At 41.7% G+C, this 22,551-nt stretch overlaps 1 protein-coding gene across 2 annotated transcripts in view; it reads left to right on the forward strand.

Annotated features, from left to right (window-relative positions):
- Positions 1-4,562: 4,562 nt before the first annotated feature.
- Positions 4,563-22,551, forward strand: part of tnks1bp1 (tankyrase 1 binding protein 1) — a 30,422-nt gene continuing 12,433 nt past the window's right edge. For both annotated transcript variants that reach the window (XM_061686887.1, XM_061686888.1), the window contains exons 1-3: positions 4,563-4,763; positions 9,085-9,912; positions 12,963-15,891. In XM_061686887.1, the coding sequence (XP_061542871.1) occupies positions 9,095-9,912; positions 12,963-15,891 (3,747 nt within the window). In that variant the 5' untranslated portion in view covers positions 4,563-4,763; positions 9,085-9,094. The remainder of the gene's footprint in view (positions 4,764-9,084; positions 9,913-12,962; positions 15,892-22,551) is intronic.

Raw genomic sequence — 22,551 nt, forward strand, 5'->3', positions numbered from 1 at the left:
TTATCTCAAGTAGACTTGACTATTGTAATGGTCTTCTGACTGGACTCCCCCAAAAGAGCATTAAACAGCTGCAGCTCATTCAGAATGCTGCAGGTTGGGTTCTGACCAGAACAAAAAAGTCAGAGCATATTACTCCAATTCTAAAGTCTTTACACTGGCTCCAAGTCAGCTTTAGAATAGATTTTAAAGTAAATGGTTTGGGTCCTGAATACATGACAGAAGTGTTAATGGAATAAAAACCTAGAAGGGCTCTGAGATCGACAGACTCAGATCAAATAGTGGAGCACAGAGTCCAAAGCAAACATGGTGAAACAGCATTTAGCTACTATGCTGCACACAAATGGAATAAGTTGCCAACAGAAGTGACGTCAGCCCCAAGTGTGAATGTTTTTAAGTCCAGGTTAAAAACTCTTCCTTTTCTCATGCTTTTTAGAGCATTTTCACTTTAAAATATGTCTTGCACTGTACGTTGTTTTAATTGTACACTTATTTGTTTTCTCTCTTTGTTTTAAATGTTTATAAGCTGTTTTTTTCTTTGTTTTGAAATGCTTTTAATCATGTAAAGCACATTGTGTATGAAATGCGCTATATAAATACATTTGCTTTGCTTTAAAACAATTATGTTTTAAGTGCACTAGTGTGGAAAAACGTTTTTTCACTACTGCCTTCTACAACTGTATGACATATCTGCACACTAGTAGGCCTAGTAACTACATGTTACTATAGTGAGACAAACCCTGCACTCGTTGACAGCTGCACGCTACTAGTACTACTTGTGACACGCTAGATGTTAACTGGTACAAATTTATAATGCCAGTAGTAATACTCGTAGCATGCATTGTCAACCAATCTACAGTTCTGCCTCACTGTAGTTCACACTAGTAGTTGTCCTACTAGTGTGTCAAACTGTAAGTAGGAGTGGAACCTTCTGATGTTGTCCATAATCTGCTCTGAAATGCCAGTCGACTTCCAATTTGTTTAACAATTTTTCCATATGAACTATACTATAAATAGAAATGATCAGTTCCTGAGTCAAACTATCTTACAACATTAATTAACTCTACAGGCAATGTTTCAAATTACATTTTAACATTCTTAACTGCCATACAAGTATGAAAAGTGTAAAATGTGCACTCATCCTTGAGTTAAACAGTCATTATTGCCGACTTAGCCAATCATGACTTATGATAGCCATTTTGTACTTGGAGGCTTGGGCAGAGGGGAAAAAAAGGCAAAACAAAAAACACAAAGCACACGTGTGCACTTTCTCACTGAAGATTTTCATTTAATGTTCAATACTGTTACAAACGTATCCCTAAGATGACCACCTACTACAAACTTGTAAATCTATAAGTTGTTTTAAGTCTTATAATTTGTAAATAAAATGCTGGAGTACTTAAATGGGCGGCACGGTGGAAGACTGGTTAGCACATCTGCCTCACAGTTCTGAGGACCGGGGTTCAAATCCCGGCCCTGTCTGTGTGGAGTTTGCATGTTCTCCCCGTGCCTGTGTGGGTTTTCTCCGGGTACTCGTTTCCTCTCACATCCCCAAAACATGCGTGGTAGGTTGATTGAAGACTCTTAATTGCCCGTAGGTGTGAATGTGGGTGCGAATGATTGTTTCTTTATATGTGCCCTGCGATTGGCTGGCGACCAGTTCAGGGTGTGCCCCGCCTCTCACCCAAAGATAGCTGGGATAGGCTGTAGCGTGCCCGCCACCCTAGTGAGGATAAACGGTACAGAAAATGGATGGATGGATGGAGTACTTAAATGCCTGAAACAAACCTCAGTATACATTATTAGAATGCAGTTCTAAATTACTGGAAACATTCCATCCATTTTCTCAGCTGACAGTGGGTGGAGGTGGGGTACAACTGACTGGTCACCTGCAAATGATAAACAACCATCACACTCACATTCACTCCAATGCACAAATTAGAGTCTTCAATAAACCTAATGGGAATGTTTTGGGAATGTGGGAGGAACCCACAGTACCCGGAGAAAATCCACGCAAACAGAGGGATTCAAACCCTTAACCTCAGAACTTATAGGTTGTGCTAAACACTAAACCACCGTGCCACCTACTATCATGATCATACTTGTTTATATTTTTTATATAGCTCTTGTATTGGACCTGAACACTGAGTTTGTGTTTAGAAATGATCAAACACGTGTAGCACTCAAGTGGATTCAATGATTTCAAAATATCTTTAAAGTTGCATTTTATTTTGAAAGAAAACGAAACTACTACCTTTTAATTCCAAATCATTCATATTGTCTCAAATTAATGGAATGGTATAACATTAGTAATATGTGTCAAATATTCCCCAATCAACTAACTGGTCATTTGAATTTCATTTGTGTGTTAGCTGCTCTTTTATGTACAAAAGGCAAATGAACCTTGTGGAGCGCACATGAGCTATGCAAACTTGGCCTTTCCGATTGTTAAGATGTTCCACGTAACCTGGGCAGTCCCCATGAAGCATAATGAGCTGCATGGATCCATTTTCTTTTCTCCTAAATGGCACTGTGCCTTTAACAAAACCTGTTTATCAGGTCTACATGGCAGCGCATTACCTACTGTCAAGTTTGATGGAGAGACTAAAGGAAATATCCAGTAAGGGTGTTCCAAGTAAAATGTTGCCTTTCTCTTTCATGAACAGTAAAATATCACCGTGCATGTCACTTTAACATTTCTAGATATTTCTAATTATCTATGGGCTAATCAGCTACACTACAATGAGGGAATTACTATAACTATTTGATCCCTTGCTCAATTAGCTAGCTCGAAAAATATTAACAGTCTCAAAATTTTTATAGTTGTTTATTATGGTTACAGACAGAATATATGTCAAAAATGTGTAAAAACACACAATATAAAGGATATAAAATGTGCTTGATTGGAATACGTATTTGATTCGTAGTTAGTAGTTAAGTTACTATTTGGGGTAGAAACCATTGTTGATGTTTGTGTACAGCTCAGGAGGGATTTTGTCCCACTCCTCTATCTAAAACGTTCTAAATCCTTCAAGTTTCTTGCCGCTGCTTGGAAATGCAAAGCTTTGGCTCCCTCCACAGGTTTTCTGTCAGGTTGAGGTCTAGAAACTGACTAGGCCACTCCATGACCTGAATACGCTTCTGCTTGAACCACTCCATTGTTGCCGTGGCACTATGTTTCAGGCCATGAATACACAGCCACAGGCCATCGTCAGTGTTTTTGTTGTTGAAAGGAGGTTTTCATCCAGGATTTTATAATACATCGTACTGTTCATTTGGCTCTCATCGAAGTTGCCCTGTTTTCAGAAAAACAGCCCCGAAACATGTTTCCACCTCAATACATCACCCAAAAACAAACAAACAAACAACAATACTTGACTCTGGGGATGCATTCTTACTCAAATTCTTTTAGGGTCATCCAAACACAGTGGGTCAATTTGATGGCAGATAGCTCAAGTTTGGTTTCATCCCACCAAAGCACTTTTTTCCAAGCCTTCTCTGAGTCAATTAGATTGTCACTGGTCAACTTCAGCTTGGCTTGTGCATGTGCTTTCTTGAGTAGGTGGACGGGGGGTTTCTGAATCGTCCTCATTCCATGAGGAAAGATCTTGCATGGAGCTCTTTTTGCTATTTCAAACTGTTCATAAGTCCTTCCACCTTGTCTAAGGCTCCAGTTTCAGCTAAAGAAATCTGTAGATATGGTGTTCTTTTGGTGATAAGCAGTGTGGTGTTTGCACCAAACTTACCTTTTGGAAATATGGCCATAACATTCAACCTTGGTTTCATTTGTCCATAAGGAACACGTAGGAAAATGTGTTATGGTCTCATGAAACTGGAAACAAAATATGAACGCTCACATTTGCTGGTGTCCAGCACTTTGGAGAGGTGATCTCTTCACAGGTGAACCCCAGTTTTCACTGAACAGGGCAGATAGCAGACTGTGGCTGAGCGGTTTGCTTATATCAACGTTGATCAAGTGGCCCGTGGTGGCAGTGGGGTTATGATATGGGCATTTGTATGTTATTGCATTTTATTGATGCCATTTTGAATGCATATAGATACTGTGACAAGATCCAGATGAAGCCCCTTACTGTGCTATTCATCTAGGAAGATGACCTCACGTTACAGGGAATTGTAACGCAATTCCTGGAGGCTGAAAAGATCCCAGTTCTTCCATGGCCAGTATACTCACTGGACATGTCACCCATGCAGCATGTTTGGGGTGCTCTCAATCGGCTTTTTTTGTGCCACATCTGTGAGGTGGATGGCAAAGGAAAAGTGTTCACTCACAGATTTGGACAGATTTGTGAACAATATTTCGGAGAAATAGACCTTTTGTGTACATGAGGAAAGGTCTTAGATCTTTGAGTTCCGCTCATGAAAAATAGGAGCCAAAACAAAAGTGTTGTTCAGTGTACTTGTAGTACACAATAAATTGTCTTACACACGTCTCGCTTCAAATAACGCTTTGATTTTATTTTGAAGTCCCGGCCTAATTTCCGCTCTAACCACGCACGTCACTATAACATTTGTAACTTCACGTCTTAACTGCGTTGTGGGTCGACCTGAGGAGGAGTGTGGAGGAGGGCAGGGAGTGTGTTGAGAGTCGTCCACACATTGTGACGCCTCCTTAGTGGGAATGAGGAAAAAACTGCGAGAAGCACTCGAGACGGTGGAGGATAACGCGTTTTTGTTCTCCCCGTTTAGAACTTTCCTCCCAAGTCCTACCTTCTTCCCTATCTGTATGATTACGTGAAGGCTAAAAGGTAAATTCAACATGTTTTTACATCTATACGGAGCAGGTGCACAGTACTCGTGCTTTATATTTGTATTTTAATTGCGTATAGTGGACATATTTCGATGTTTTAAACTCGTTTTTTTTTTGACTGGACTGACTTGACTTGTTTAAGCGAGCAAAAGTTCGACTTTTCATGAAAGTTTCTCTGCGGCTAGTTCAACGGCCGATCGTTCATGGTTATCCGTAACTTATTAACCCGCCCAATACACCTCGGTATGGCGTCTCCGCTCTTTTATATGATTGTGTTACCATTTATAGTTGTGCATCTGAAGATGCTGCATCACGCTAAATCAACCAGGCGAACGGCAAGTGAAAGGAGGGTCGGCAAACAAACGTGACGAAACTGCGATTTTTCTCTGCTCCACGGATAAGCGTGATTGTGTCGTGAATACACACCGAATAATGATCACCTGTCAAAAGAGCAGCTTCACTTGCCCGATAGCAGTTTGTTTCTCACGCTCACCCGCCTGGAGGAGATCCGATTGATTTTGAAAGTGGGTGTGAGCGCTCATTATGCACCGCATAAAAGTCGCAGAGAACAACAGTGTTTGTTATCAAACAAAGCTATTGTGATATTGGGTTCAACAGGCAGACGCATTCGTACACCTTTAGGGTGGGGATCTGAGAGCCCAGTCGGTTCAAAAAGACTGACAGGTCAAACCAGATGCTTCGAACAATGCCTGAGGAATTTGTAGTGACACGTTTGGAAACGCCACTTTACACTGCGTGTAAACACATCGTCACTCTTGTGCAATTGCCCGCTGTTGGCCAAAATGTTCCCAGGACTACATCCACCGTGGCTAGACCGTATCCTCAAACCATTCCAGACGCTTGGATCTCACACTAAACTGATTCGATAGTAAGGTGTTCAATGTTGAAAAGTGTAAGCGGAAAAGTTATTTATTTATTAGCATTTATCCAATATCCAGCTTGTCAATGCTCTATGGGCTCTTTGTCATCCCTCATAAAACAATTTACGTGTAGAACGACCATCTTACTAGTATGTTTTTCCCACTACTGAAATCAACTATTGTATGACATTTTTACGCAACTAGTAGGACAACTACGTGTTGCCGGTGAGGCAACATGTAGTTGTCTACTTGACAAACTGTGTGCCACTAGTACTACAAGTGAGATATAAAAAAATCTTCTAGTGTAAGATCTTGAAGCAATGGAGGCCTCAATTCATTTCACTGCTTGACAGCAACCAGTAGAGGGCCCAGCTAGTTTGCTCCCTGAAATCAGGAAAGGAAATCAGACAGGAAGGACTGTCTGCCAAGTCTGTAGGAGCTCTTATAATGACTTCCTGATCTAATTGACTCCATGCATGTGTCCATCAGCTGCCAGTTTGGACAGATATTTAAAGTAAAGTATGGTACACCATAATCAACATTCAAAGTTTGCGGTTTTGGTAACCTTTATGATGGTATTTTACCACCGTGGCACAATAATCTATGTACAAGATAATGATCTGTCAGCTATTGTTGCATGGCTTTGTCAGCCGGTATTTAAATTCACCCACTTTCCAAACTCTGACTGGTGCTTAAATTCAACTTAACTCATCCAAGTAAATGTTCTGTAATGATATGTAACCTCACAACTTTACAATGTCAACTAATATAGATGGTATTGTAAAATTACAACAATAACAAATTAATATTTTTCTTCAAATAAGTCATACAAATAAATCTCAAATTCTAAAATTATCGGATAATTTTAAGTTTTTAGATGTCAATTAAATGTATTCAAGCTCTTTTTAAGCCATTTTATTTTGTAAATATTCTTTCATTTTTAGTGTATTTGTCACATGTACACTGAGATTGGCTGGCGACCAATTCAGGGTGTACCCCGCCTCTTGGCCGGAGTCAATTTAGATACGCTCTAGCACGCCTGCAAGCCTAGTGAGGAGAAGTGGTCCGGAAAATGGATGGATGGATATCACATGTACAATGTGCAGCAAAATCTAGTATTGTAAAAAACTAACTAGTTTTTTTTAAAGAAATATATTCATCTTAGCACTGCAAATCAGACAATGTAGTTGTCCAAGTGGTGTTGCCTTACGACCTTTGATTCAGATGGGGTAGCTCGGCAGATAAAGTTGCCACATCGGTTGTGTGCAGGACCATTTAGAAGTGGAATACGCGTATGAAAGGGGCTGTTTGAATGTAAATTAGTATTATTATTATAATAATAATTATTATTGGTGGTAAGGCGGACGAGCAATTATCCACATTAGCCTGACAGTTCTTGGGTTGGGGGTTTGAATCCAGACTCTGGTCTTCCTGTATGCCGTTTACATGTTCTACCCGTGCTTGGATGGAATTTTCTTTGGGTGCTCCGGCTTTCTCCCACATTCCAAAAACATGTTTCTTTGGGTAACTGCAGAATTAATTGTCCATACATGTGAATGTGAGTATGAATGATAGTTTGTCACTATGTGCCCTGCAATTGGCTTGCGACCAAAGGACATGTTGTGTTTACAACACTTGATTTATCTTAGCTGTGATTGGCTGGCGACCAGTCCAGGCTATAACCCACCTCTGACCCAAAGTCAACTGGGCTACACTCCAGCTCACCCGTAACCCTAATCAGAATCAGAGAGAGCGTTACCGAGGCGACCACACTGGTAGGCGCCATCTTGTAATGAACATAATAACATAACCCAGGAACATAATGAGGATAAGTGTTATAGATTTTATTTATTTATTTTAAACCTGTCCTGTTCAGCTGCATGGCCTTGCAGAATGGTGGATCAGTATGCCTTTTGTGCCGGAATAGGTTTTCTGTGTAACAGGGGAGTTTAAATACTCCCTCTGCTTGTTTTAATTATTCTGATGTTTATTGAAAATGCAGCCGGACAGAAAAGGGTTTTATGGGACAGACAAAGCGACAGAACGGACAAGAGGAATAGGGTTTCGAACCACAGCAAAAAAACAGTTAGACAGTCTAGATATTTGACCACAAGTAACATAACAACAGTCAAATCGTGTTTTTTTTATTTGCGGATGGGGGCGACACCCGGTGAGGACATGCAACAACTAACCAATAGGATGTGACGAGAGAGGACAGAAAAAGGAAGAACAGGATAGGATGTGGGAAATGAGCCAAGCAGTGCTTCTGATAAGTGGGGCGGTGGGTTGCTTTTGTAGTGTCTAAGCACCTCTAAGAAACTGTGTTGATATCTTGATATCAATACATGTTTAACATTACGATGTAGTGTTATTGTTAGTTGTCCCAGTAGAAGCAATTCAACCCTATAGTGTGTCTATGGAACTTATTTGTCGATGAACACCATATCACATGCATGTTAGTCAACTGGTGTACGGGCTCGCTAAACCGGCATATTGAGGAAGGGTGGGCCCGGCCCCCTCCATCCACAAGGGGGGGCCAAGCCAGCGAGCCCATCCCACGGGGGACCCAGCCAGGGGGACACCACCCACTCCCTTGGACCCAGGGCAGTCCCCCATCCCAACCAAAGCCCCCCGACTATTCTTAAAACAATTGTGGCGTTTGAGACTTGTGCTGATAAATGGGAGGTCTGATAGTTTGGTGCTATTGCAGTCTATCTGTTCTAGTTCCAGCCAAGATTGTTGTTCAACATTTGGTGGTATCGAAAATTTAAACTATCCCAATGCCAACTATACATAAACCAGCAACCGAGCCAAACATAAGCCAAGCTGGTGAAGTTCAATTTGTAACAGTGTAAGAGTGTGCCATATTGTTTGCATTAGGGCAGTGCATAATAATTTACTAATTGATCGTTAAACATTTTGTCGATTTAGTTGAAATGATATTCGATTAGCATGCCTTTAAAAAATTAGGGCAAAATGGAGTGCACTACCGGGCTGTAAACAGCCGAGGCACTGTTGACCTTGTCTGAATTAGTTAGTGGCCTAAAGAAGATGAATATTGGAAGTTGAGCTACATCCTCCGCTGTGGCACAACTCCTCCGGACAGTATTAATCTGCTTAATATGACAATGGCATCAAAACAAGAGTTATGAATAGTCATAGTGATTCTCCCGTTTCATTAATTAGAAAAAGAGTTAATATAATTGGTGAATTGATTATACATTTTATTTACAATCAATGAAAGAAATTTGTTGAATCCCCAACACATCTGTTGAAGTCTTCATCGGAAAATGTAAAAAGGTAATAATAAGACAAGTTGGATGGCTTCATGGTGTCGAAATGATTGTTTGAGTGATTGATTGAGCGAGACATTTTTCTCTAGTCCAAAATATGCATTTTCCTGTTTCACCTCAACTTCTTCACTTTCTCTCGTTTTAGAAACCCAACGATGCAGAGCTCAGTTGACTCTTCGCATGTGATGGATGTCTCAAAACCCAAGCCATCTCTCCCTCCCAAGCCTCGACTTACTCCCAAGCCTTTCTCTGCACAAAACAATGCCATTCACTCTATAAATGCTCCAAAGGCTGTTAATGTGTCCTCCAAGGACAAGGCCGGAAAACCTGTGGCTGAAACTGCCCCTAAACCCTCCTTGACCAAACCGTCCACAAAATCACCTCAGCAAAACTCCACAAGTGTGAATATAAAGGATCAAACAAAACCCTCCATAGCTGAACCCAAACCTGTTGCAGTTCAGAAAGAAGTTGCCGAAACAAACAACAAAACAGCGACGCAGGTGGTAATTAACACAAAACCGGCTGATGTCAAAATGAGTGAAGACAAATCCCCAGCGACCACGGTCCAGAAGCCTGAAGAATCACAGAGCAATGATTCATCGAAAACCAATGAAACATTTCAATGGGGTGGAACCAGAAAGCGCTTGTCCATGGAGCTAACCTCAAAGTTTAACTCTGGTGGTATCCCTCGGCCCACTGAACACAGCAGAACCACATCTTTGAACAAAGGAAAAGAAAATGAAGAAAATGCAAACCAGCCGAAACCGAAAATGCCAGAGCAGTCCACCACAGAAAGTGATGAAACCAAACTGATGGAGAACAGCAATGGAAGTGGCAGCATTAAACGCCGGATCAGTCTTCTATTTGATGGCGTGTCAAAGCCAGAGATTGCTGTGAAGAGGGTGCAGCCTGAGTTTGTAAACGAAATAGGTGGTGTCAAGGAGCGAATCAAAAACTGGACTCAGGAGACCAGGTTAGTAAGCCTCCTTTCATCTGTGCCGATTGTGTTCTTGGAAGTCACACCTAATCATTAAAGTTTGATATTAGGTTTTATGACACTGAGCAGAGTTGCTGTCCTTGTAAACAGTTACATATTGTGTACAGTGTCCTTTAGATGGAGTACAGTGGGACCCTGCTATTTGCAGGGGATACAGTCATAGCATTGCCACGAATAGCAAATTGAGCTATTTTGCCCTTTGTTTCCATTGAAATTCATCAGGCTGTTATCGACGAAGTGACTTGTCAGCCGCAATGCGTCATCAATAGAAGAGTGGGAGGGGATTCTGTGGTACACGTGTTGACAGTTGCAGCCTTCGGTGGAAACAGCCGGATTATTTAAATTTTTAACTATGGTACAGTATCTTAGTCAGGCATCCCTCCATCCATCCAATTTCTTATGCTTATCCGAGGTCGTGTCGTGGAGGCAGTAGCTTTAGCAGGGAAGCCCAGACTTCCCTCTCCCCAGCCGCTTCAATCCAGCTCTACTGGGTGGCTCCCGAGGCGTTCCCAGCCCAGCCGGGAAACATAGTCCCTCCAACTCGTCCTTGGGGTCTCTTCTGGTAGGACATGCCCGGAACACCTCACCAGGGAAGCGTCCAGGAGGTATCCTATTCAGATGTCCGAGCCACCTCATCTGGCTCCTCTCAATATGGAGGAGCAACGGCTCTACTATGAACCCCTCCCGGATGACCTAGCTTCTCACCCTATCTCTAAGGGAGAGCCCGGACACCCTGCGGAGGAAACTCATTTCGACCACTTGTATCCGGGATCTTGTCCTTCACCACAACGGACCACTACAAAGTTCGCATCACTGCAGATGCTGCACCGCATCTGCCTGTCGATCTCCCGTTCCATTCTCCCCTCACTCGTGAACAAGACCCTGAGATACTTGAACTCCTCCACATGGGGCAGGACCTCCCTGCTGAGGGTGTAGAGCTGGTCGACTGTTCCACAGCCAGGACAAAACCCACACTGCTCCTCCTGAATCCGGGATTCGACTTCCCAATGTACCGTCCTCTCCAGCACCCCTGAATAGACCTATGCAGGGAGGCTGAGGAGTGTGATCCCCCTGTAGTTGGAACACACCCTCCGGTCCCCCTTCTTAAAAAAGGGGACCACCAACCCCACTATACAACCCCACTATACACAGTGTTGATGGTGCACTGCTTCCCCCTCCTGAGACGCTGGATGGTAGACCAGAATTTCCTTGAAGCCGTCTGGAAGTCTCTCGCCATGCTCTCTGCAAACTCCTCCCAGGCCTGAGTTTTTTCCTCAGCGACCACTTAAGTTGCATTCTGCTTGGCCAGCCAATATTCATCCTCTGCCTCAGGAGTTCCACAAGCCAAAAAAGCCCGATAGGACTTCTTCAACTTGACGTCATCCCTCACCGGGTTCAGGGGTTGCCGCCACGACAGGCACCGACCACCTTATAGCCACAGCTCCAGTCGACTGCCTCAGCAATGGAGGTGCGGAAAATGTTCCACTCGGACTCAATGTCCCCCGCCTCCCCCGGGATATGGGTGAAGTTCTGCCGGAGGTGGGAGTTGAAACTCCTTCTGACAGGCGATTCTGCCAGACATTCCCAGCAAACCCTCACAATACATTTGGGCCTGCCAGGTCAGACCGGCATCTTCCTCCACCATTGGAGCCAAGACACCACCAGGTGGTGATCAGTTGGCCTCTCACCGTGGGCAAATCCAGAATGGAAGAGAGTCCAACCCCTCTCGAGAAGACCGGTACCAGAGCCCAAGCTGTGTTTGGAGGCGAGCCCAGCTATATTTAGTTGGAACTTTTCGACCTCACACACCAGCTCTCTCCCTCCCAGAGAGATGACGTTCCATGTCCCTAGAGCCAGTTTCTGTAGCCGGGGATCAGACCGCCAAGGTCCCCGTCTTCGGCCACCTCCCAGCTCACACTGCACCTGACCTCTAGGGCCCCTCCCACTGTTGGTGTTCCCTTGGGAAGGGGGACCCACGTTACCCTTTCGGGCTGTGCCCGGCCGGGCCCCATGGGTGCAGGTCCGGCCACCAGGCACTCTACTTTTAGCCCCACCTCCAGGCCTGGCTCCAGAGGGGGGCCCCCGTGACCCGTGTCCAGACAAGGGAAAATATGATTCAATCATCCAGGCAATTTAACTCTTAGGATCACTGGGACACACAACGCCTCCACCACGATAAGGTGACGTCTCAAGGAGGGGGCACACTAGGGGGGCACTGAGTAAAAATATCCATATCAAAAAGAGATGAAGAAGAATAGGACATGAAGAAGACTGTAACTTCATGTCGTTTAGATGCTAGCTGTGTGCTGAACGGTAATTAAAATTGAATACTTTTATTATTATTTTTTGCAACAATTAACGTCCTTATTGTTAGGTTAGTTATTGTTGTGGTTTTCTGTGTGTGTTACCCATGTTATGTACCTTATGTAACTGCCACATTTATTGTTGATTTATGTTGCACTGTTTTTTTTTTTTTTAACTGTTAAAAAAAAAAAGCTCTAATTAAGCTTTAGTATGGTGGGACACTTCCACTTGAGCGATGTCCGTTGAGAACATCAATTTTATGGTTATGTCATTCTAAAATTCCTGTAATAAAGTAAACAATGGCATGTTGAGCTATTGATAGAGAGCTGCAGAGTGTTCGTTTTGCAATACTTTGGTAAAAGTGGCAAGTGCTTTCAAGTCAATGGGCTCCCAGTCGAGTTGCTTGTGACATTTTGTCGAGTCTAAAGTAATCAAATTCATGACTGGAGTCTGACCCGAGTACAAGTCATGTGACTCGAGTCCACACCTCTGACTCAGTAGTACTGTATATCGTATGTACTCTATGTTTTAGTTTACGTTGCGTAATGCTTTTTTTTTTTTTTTAGTTGTGTATTATGATTAACTGAGTGAACATCTTTCCAGGTAAACAAGTGAAATTTTATTTGGCCCCACGTCACAAACTATACAAGACTGTGGGCATCTGTATGAAGCTAACATGAGCATTGGCATTTCAATTTAATTAATTTCATTTTTCTCTCCAGCTTAGCGCCCACAACTGTGCCAACAATTGACACAAATGACAAATTGCCAGCTGTTCCTGAAACAGGGATCCTATCACTGTCTGACACAAGTGAAAAACCTCCAACAGAGCGACTAGACACATCAGAGCAGTTGGACCACAAGACATCAGCAGAAAAGGATGATGCAGACGACGTCTTCTCACCTGAACATGTTAAAAGACGAGACTCTGTCAAACGCAGCTCTGTTCACTTTGGTGCCATGAAGAGTGAGTGTGGCGAAGCTCCTCTTGCCGTTGGGTCGAAAGCAGACAGCAAATCAGAGGAAGTAGGAACTTTAAAGAGCAAGGTAGCAGACATCAGTGAGGTGGAACGAATAAAACATTTGGAATTTGAAAAAAGGCGAAAAGAAGAGGTAAGTGAAATACAAAGGTTCAAGTTACAGGAGGAGAAGAAACAAAAAGAGGAGAAGGAGGAGGAAAGGAATAAAGAAGCAGCCAGGCAGAAAAGCGAAGAGGAGACCAGGGGGGAGACCGAGAAAGAAAGACTTAGACTTAAGAAGGAAGAAGAGGAGAGGCAAAGAAGGGAGGAATTTGAGAAAGAAAGGCTAAGGGAAGAGGAGAAGCAGAGAAGGGAGGAATTGGAGAGAGAAGAGGAAAGGAAGCGGGAGGAGGAGAAAAAAAGATTGAGGCTGAAGAGGGAAGAAGAAGAGGAGGAGGAGAGGAGTGAGGAACTTGGTAGAGAAAGATTGAGAGAAGAGGAAAGGAGGAGAGAGGAGATGGAACGGGTGAGAGTGAAGAAGTTGGAAGAGAAGCAGCGAAGGGAGGAATTGGAGACAGAAAGGCTAAGAGAAGAGGAGAGAAGGAGGCACGAGAGAGAGAGATTAAGGCTAAAGAGGGAAGAAGAGGAGAGGCGAAGAACCGATGAATTAGAGAAGGAAAGGCTGAGAGAAGAGGGGAGATGGAGGGACGAGAGAGAAAGATTGAGACTAGAGAGAGAAGAAGAGGAGAGGCGAAGTAGCGATGAATTAGAGAAGGAAAGGCTGAGAGAAGAGGAGAGATGGAGGGACGAGAGAGAAAGATTGAGACTAGAGAGAGAAGAGGAGAGGCAGAGAAGGGATACATTGGAGAGGGAAAGGCTAAGGGAAGAGGAGAGAAAGAGGGAGGAGAGAGAAAAATTGAGGCTGGAGAGGGAAGAAGAGGAGAGACAAAGAAGGGATGAATTAGAGAGAGAAATGCTGAGAGAAGAGGAGAGAAGGAGGGGCGAGATAGAAAGATTGAGGCTAAAGAAGGAAGAAAAGGAGAGAAAAAGAAGGGATGAATTGGAGAAAGAAAGGCTAATAGAAGAAGCGAGAAGAAAGGAAGAGATGGAAAGATTGAGGCTAAAGAAAGAAGAGAAGGAGAGACTGAGAAGGGATGAATTGGAAAGAGAAAGGCTAAGGGAAGAGGAAAGGAGGAGGGAGGAGATAGAAAGAATAAGAATTAAGTTGGATGAGGAGAAGCAGAGAAGGGAGGAATTGGAGAAAGATAGGTTGAGAGAAGAGGAGAGAAAGCGGGAAGAGATAGAAAGATTGAGGCTAAAGAGAAAAGACGATGAGAGACGGAGAATGGATGAATTGGAGCGGGAAAGGCTAAGGGAAGAGGAGAGAAGGAGGAATGATATAGAAAGATTGAGACTAAAGAGGGAAGAAGAGAGGCAGAGAAGGGATAAATTGCAGAGGGAAAGGCTAAGGGAAGAGGAGAGAATGACGGAGGAGAGAGAAACATTGAGGCTGGAGAGGGAAGAAGAGGAGAGACAGAAAAGGGATAAATTTGAGAGGGAAAAGCTCAGGGAAGAGGAGAGGAGGGAGGCGATAGAGAGAATGAGAGTGGAGAAGTTGGAAGAGGAAAAGCAGAGAAGGCAGGAATTGGAGAAAGAGAGGCTGAAAGAAGAGGAGAGGAGGGAAGAGATAGAAAGGCTGAAGAGGGAAGAAGAGGAGAGACAGAGTAAAGAGGAACTAGAGAGGGAAAGACTGAGGGAAGAGGAGAAAAGGAAGGAGGAGATGGAAAGACTCAAGCTGAAGATGGAACAAAATGAGAGGCAGAGAAGGGAGGAATTGGACAGGAAAAGACAGAGGGAAGATGAGAAAAAGAAGGATGAGATAGAAAGACTCAGGCTCAAGATGGAAGAAGAGGAGCGACACAGATGTGAGGAATCTAGGGTGGCACAAGCACTGGAGGAGGAGAAGTCGAGGACGAGATGGAGGATGGAGATGAAAATGCAACCGCAAAAGGAAGAATTGGAGAGAATGAGGGAGCTGGAGACGTGGAGAGAAGAGGCACGAAGGAAAGAAGAGAGGAGGAAAGAAGAAGAGAGAAGGCAAGACGTCATTGATGAGACTGAGGCAAATTTAATCAGCTTGGACTCTAAAGACTTGCCTCAAACGCCACGCAAATTCTCATCACAGACTGGGATAGTTTACGATAACTTCTCAGTCAGTGTTCCTAAGCCTCTGGTGGATGTTGCTCATTTTGATGATTTTTCAGTGAAACCAACTCGATGGGGTTCACAGCCTAAAGTCGATGTAACCACACAGGACACAATGGTAGGCGTGCTGGTGCCCCTCAATGTTGGCGCTCGGGAAGGAGATGCACAAGAGAGAGTGAAGACTGAAAGGGGCTTTGAGCCTAAATCAACTTTGGAGAGCCCGGAGGAAGCGGAGGAGCGATGGAGTTCACAGCCTAAAGTCGATGTAACCACACAGGAACCAATGGTAGGCGTGCTGGTGCCCCTCAATGTTGGCGCTCGGGACAGAGATGCACAAGAGAGAGTGAAGACTGACGGGGGCTTTGAACCGAAATCAACCTTGGAGAGCTCGGAGGAGCACCGAGAGCAAGCGGAGGAGTCTCAAGAACAGGAGAAACAGTTTTCCCAGGAAGGGTTGACAAAAGGAAGCAAATATTACAAGCATGAGGTAAAGAAAAATTCTTTAACTTTTTATGTAACCCTATAATCAATTATATATTTAACATGAACCCTACATATACCATGATTTGGTATACACCAATTGTCTTTACTTCACAGTGCAAATATATTTATATGGACATAATACATTTTGTTGATGAATTCATGGTTAAGAATTTGGTTGAGTGTGTGGAATTCATGTTGATTGTCTTCAGTCATGTATGAATCAAAAAACTGTCGTGCAGTACATAGTTGCAACCAGCAGAAGCGCGGATAATTTAGTCTGTTTCAAATTATTGTGCAAATACTGAAGGATTTAAGTTCTGGGGAAGGTTTTGCATATTGCTGCCGTTGGAGTGAAACGTTGTATGTCAAAATTTGGTAAATGTTATATATATAATTTTTTTTTTCACAAATTGATACTTTTGTTCATTCGCCACGTGGGTATGTCATTTTTGACCAATTCAAAGTGTTGAAAATGGCTTGCTCTCTTTGACGATGCAATGTTAATATTTTTTTTGGTTTCCTGAAAAGTTGTTGGTTTTGGAGAAACGGGGATGATGCCCAATGCCAGAGATGTTGTTTGTCCTGTCAATTTGGATGACTGATGTGAATCTCAGACAGATTTGATGATTAGTTTCCCAGATGAGCGTAATTAATCCAGAAAGGAAGGAAGAAACCTGTTCCACATTACTAAGAAATTCCATTTTTTTATGGATAATGGGGATGGGGGGAATGTTCTTTCTGCTGAATTAAAAAGCGTGGAATAGTCCAATGCCTTGTGAAAGGAATGAAAACACTGGACATTTTCCCACATGGTTGGGAGATTTGTATATCTTTATATTATTATGGTCCGATGAAACCAAAGTTGAACCTTTTGGCCATAATTCCAAAGGGTGTGATTGGCGCAAACATAAAACAACATACCTACTATGAAGCATGGTGGTTGCAGCATCATGTGGTTGTGTTCTTCAGATGGAATTGAAAGCTTAATCCAGGTGAAGGGAATTATGAACAGTTCCAAATACCAGTCGGTGTTGGTACAAAATCTTGATGCTTCTGCCCGAAAGCAGCAACAACAACAACATAAAAGTTAGGAAAAGCCTACTAAAACAGCTGAACTCTATTCAGGGTTAATCAGACGCACTTTAAATGGTGGCCGGTGTGTGCCTATTCCCACTTAGCATGAGTTAGAATGTGATTGGTTAATTCTGAACACAGCCACATCCCAATTATAAGCGGGTGCGCACACTCTCGTTTGTTTATTTATACCTTCCCTCTGAAAGAGATTTTTAATTGAGTTGTACATATTATAAGTCACATTAATGGTGAAAAAAGTTTGGAATTGATTTATGAATGTATCTTTTTTTTTTTTTTTTTTTTTAAGTTTCACAAAAAACAGACATTTGAACAAGGGTGTGTAGACTTTTGATATCCACTGTATGTTGTAGTGAAAGCACGGGCTATAAAAGGTTAAATTAGGTTTAAAAAAAAAAAAAAAAAAAAAAAAACAGAAGTGATTCATCAGCAGACAGTTAAGTGATATTTTACCACTGTCACATACAGCTCTAGCTGCCATACACAAAAAGAAATCTTGTTTTACTCGCTTCACTTGATTACGCCATGTCCTAAAAACATGTCTTTGTTTGCTTGTATGTTGTGTGTGGGTGTGAGTGTGATTGTGACTAATGAAACTACCCTAGCCCATAATCTACTTATCACGAAAGTTGTAGCTGATTATTATGATGATGATACAGTTGCTGAGTGGTCATGATCAGATTGTCTGCCAGACACTAAAAGAAATGGACTTCTGAGTTTCATGATAGTTTCAGTCAGTTGGTGGTGCTCAAATTACATACAGAACATTTGCTATTCTCCGATTAGCTCACTGTAGAGTCATGGTCTACATCTGTGTGGTTGAGACTGAGATGTCTTAAAGGAAGTGGTGCTGGAACTTTTTTAGCTGTTGCTGCACTGCTCTTCCAGTTAGTCTCCCTTTTGTTAAAGAAATATGTTGTCTTTTCAAACTACACATTGTTTTGATTATATTCTCCTGTACAAACCTCAATTCCAATTAAGTTGGGGATGTTGTGTAAAACGTACAACCCCAATTCCAATGAAGTAGGGACGTTCTGTTAAACATGAATAAAAACAGAATACAATGATTTGCAAATCATGTTCAACCTTTATTTAATTGAATACACTACAAAGACAAGATATTTAATGTTCAAACTGATCAACTTTGTTTTTAGCAAATAATCATTAACTTGGAATTTTATGGCTGCAACACGTTCCAAAAAAGCTGGTACAGGTGGCAAAAAAGCCTGAGAAAGTTGAGGAATGCTCATCAAACACCTGTTTTGGAACATCCCACAGGCTAATTGGGAACAGGTGGGTGCCATGATTGGGTATAAAAGGAGCTTCCCTGAATTGCTCAGTCATTCACAAGCAAAGATGGGGCGAGGTTCACTTCTTTGTGAACAAGTGCGTGAGAAAATAGTCGAACAGTTTAAGGACAATATTCCTCAACGTACAATTGCAATTAATTTAGGGATTTCATCATCTACGGTCCATAATATCATCAAAAGGTTCAGATAATCTGGAGAACTTCCTGCATGTAAGCGGCAAGGCCGAAAACCAACATTGAATGCCCGTGGCCTTCGATCCCTCAGGTGGCACTGCATCAAAAACCGATGTCTATTTGTAAAAGATATCACCACTTGGGTTCAGGAAACCTTCAGAAAACCAATGTCCGTAAACACAGTTCAGCGCTACATCTGTAAATGCAACTTGAAACTCAAAGCATTGATCAACAACACCCAGAAACGCCGCCGGTTTCTCTGGGCCGAGCTCATCTAAGACGGACTGATGCAAAGTGTTCTGTGGTCTGACGAGTCCACATGTCAAATTGTTTTTTGGAAATTGTGGACGTCGTGTCCTCCGGGCCAAAGAGGAAAAGAACCATCCGGACTGTTATGGGCGCAAAGTTCAAGAGCCAGCATCTGTGATAGTATGGGGCTGTGTTAGTGCCAATGGCATGGGTAATTTACACATCTGTGAAGGCACCATTAATGCTGAATGGTACATACAGGTTTTGGAGAAATATATGCTGCCATTCAAGCAACATCTTTTTCATGGACGCCCCTGCTTATTTCAGCAAGACAATGCCAAAACCCATTCTGCACATTTTACAACAGCGTGGCTTTGTCGTAAAAGAGTGCGGGTACTAGACTGGCCTGCCTGCAATCCAGCCAGACCTGTCTCCCATTGAAAATATGTGACGCATTATGAAGCGTAAAATACGACAACGGAGACCCGGATTGTTGAACAGCTGAAGCTGTACATCAAGCAAGAATGGGAAAGAATTCCATTCGTGTCCTCAGTTCCCAAACGTTTATTGAATGTTGTTAAAAAAAAAGGTGATGTAACACAGTGGTAAACATGGAACCATACATTTTTGGAACCATACAATTCTAAGTTAATGATTATTTGCTAAAAACAATAAGGTTTATCAGTTTGAACATTAAATATCTTGTCTTTATAGTGGATTCAATAAAATATAGGTTGAACATGATTTCAAATCATTATATTCTGTTTTTAGTTGTTTAACACAACGTCCCAACTTCATTGGAATAAATCATGACGAGATCTACACGAGGGGCCATATTTACTTCCGTAAACAGTACACGGCGCCTCTTATTTGTGTAAATGCGCAATATGACATCCTGTTTTGTGCGCATGCGTGTAACGTCACAAACTCATTCCGTCCAAAGTAGAAGTCACATTTTTTTTGTAATGTGAATGACTACATAAAGATTGGATTTGACAAAAAATCAGAATTGGGCATCATCCCCTGCAGTGTGAACGTAGCCTATGACTCCCTCTAGGGCAGGAGATGTTCACCCCTCCATTTCCAGATTGCAAATGAATGACGCTCGAGCAAAGCCACCATTGACTAATTCAACTATTGTTTTGATTGATGTTTGTGAGTGACTGAGTGAGCACGATTATAACCATTTTGCATCTGTGGTGCACGTGATAACATTTTCATGTTAAAATTGGATAAGAATGTGGGGGGGAGAATGTATTTGATTATTATAATGTGTTATGTTATTCACTTATTACTTTTGAGTTAGACTTAGTTATGTTAACTAGTGATACATTGATATTTTATGTTGCAGTAGGAGTAAACTGGCTTGTAGTCACCATCGGCATCTACTGCTTTGTTCTTGTCAGACCAGACATTGCTGATCTCAGAAATTACTGCTCGCCACAATGTGGTTGAACAAACATAAATACATACTATGCATAAATTCAGTGCTTTACGTTTTCATTAACAGTACAACCTTGGCGGTCCCGTGCTTTACGGAATTTTGTACAAGTTTCCACTTTTTTGGAGGTTTTTATTTTAAATTCGTAGGACTTTTTGTTATATACAGTGTATGTTTACACACTGTGTGTGTACAGTCTACACACAAGCACACACAAGTCCATAAACTCAGGCCTTTAAGCCTGCACAAGATTCTAATAAATTAACATATTGTTCATAGTACAGAAATCAGAACTATTCAGTGAAAAGCAAGCAGAGACGGATCAGATCACCTGCCTGTTTGAACATGAATCATTTTTGCAGTCAAAACAGTGGGCTCTGTAGCACAGAACTCTTTGTGTGTGTGTGTGTGTGTGTGTGTGTGTGTGTGTGTGTGTGCGCGTGTGTGTGCGTGTGTGTGCGCGTGTGTGTGCGTGTGTGTGCGTGCGTGTGCGCCCATGTGTGCGTGCGCGTCATTGTGATACTGCTTTGGTCTATCTGTCTGTTTGAATGCTTTAGCAAACAAGCCCTAACCTACATACACAGTGAGCTGTTATCTGATTGCTGTGCACATGTTGTTTTCACTTAAGGAAAAAGGTGTTTTTGTATTTTTTATTTTATTTCTCTTCTCTCCAAAGTGTACTGCTTGGGAACGTACGTTTGTAGACTTGAAAATGTTGCCTCGGCGTCCAACAGTTAGCCCAATGTTACATTACAATACATTATGTAGATCAGGGCTGGGTAAACTTTTTGCTAATGTTTTTTTAAATGGACAGATGGGCCAACCCGTTGATAGATGAGTAACTTGAAAAACATTTGTAAAAATATGTGTAATAGTGCAGTTTATTTTAATAATGCATTCTCATTTTAAAATTTTACTTTTTATAAATAATTGAGTTATAACTCAAAACTGTTTAATCAAAAAGTTTTTTTTAAAACTATTTTAGTATTTTGTTTTTTAAAACGGTCTTTTATTGGCACAATAATTGCATGCACATTTTAAAATTGTATTTACAATTATAATTAACTAACGTATTATTTGATACAATAAAAATGTAATTAATTTTATTGCAATTTCTTTGCAATTAAATATTTGACTATTTTTGCTTTATTTACAATAAATCCATGATATATTTAGATTACATAATTAGATAAATGAATAAAAAGATAACAAATACATTTTAATTAATGTAAGGGAAAAAGTTTAATTATAATATAAATTATTAAATATATAATTTTCAAATTTTAATTTTTAAAATAATAATCTTTAATTGTAAAACATTTAATTATATAACAGATTCATAATTTAATTAATTAATGCAACAAATATTGCAGGACTCTGTGGTAATGTTAATGCTCGGTTTGTCGGACTAAAGAATGTACACCATGCGCCGTATGTGGCCTCACGGGCCATACGTTGCCTACCCCTGTTATACATTGTACCTTGAGGAACAGAATTGGACCCGCAGTACCCCCATATTTATGAATGTCAATTCTGTCCTTGACGATGCATGTACATGCCTGCTTCATCCACCAGGTGGCAATGCTGCTCCTTAAAGTTAACTTTCTTCTGGTGCTTGCCTATAAGAACCCTTATATCATTTTAATTGTAACACTATTAAGAATGTCTTGCTTTTTATACTTGAAGACAATAATCTTACATCTGTATTATTGTGTGTATTGAACTAAGCCATGAAAATATTGAAAAAGTCAAATGTTTTGATGGGCAAGGTGTGTAGCTGACTTGAGTACATTCTTTCAGGCTACTGAGCAAAGCATATAGACACAGACAGATAAGCCAGTGTCAAGGTGTTGTGTGGTCATGATGTCCTCAAAAGGATCTGTGCAAAAGGCTAACGTGTCACAATGACCAAACATGGTACCTCTAAGTGCTGTCGATCCGTTTCGCCCTTCTGCTTTGAGAGCCAGCTGTCTCCCGCCCCACACAGACCAAAGAGGATGGGCTTATCTGTGGACAAAATGTTGTCATGTCCTCTGAACGATCTAGCGCTCCCATTTGCTCAAACTATCACATTCCAACAGGATTCCTCGCTAAACGTCCTGTCCTCTGAGAAGACCTGCTTCATTCAGAAACTTACACTATAACCCAGTCTTGGGCACTTCCCTTACTTTTTGTATTCTCCATTACAAAGCATATATTTTATAAGATAAGGGGATGATCTGACCTGGACTCTGCCTTTGGATGTCTTTTTTTCCCTTCCAAAAGGATACAGTTCAGTGATTGATTCAAATGAGACTGCTTTTTTCTGAAGAAGACTCAACAATAGACACAGAGATTATACTCTAATAATGAGGTACACTTTATACATTCTTTTTTTTCCCTTGAAGACCAAAGGAGGA

This window comes from Phycodurus eques, chromosome 10 (genome assembly GCF_024500275.1).
Source record: "Phycodurus eques isolate BA_2022a chromosome 10, UOR_Pequ_1.1, whole genome shotgun sequence".
Classification (NCBI taxonomy): Eukaryota; Metazoa; Chordata; class Actinopteri; order Syngnathiformes; family Syngnathidae; genus Phycodurus; species Phycodurus eques.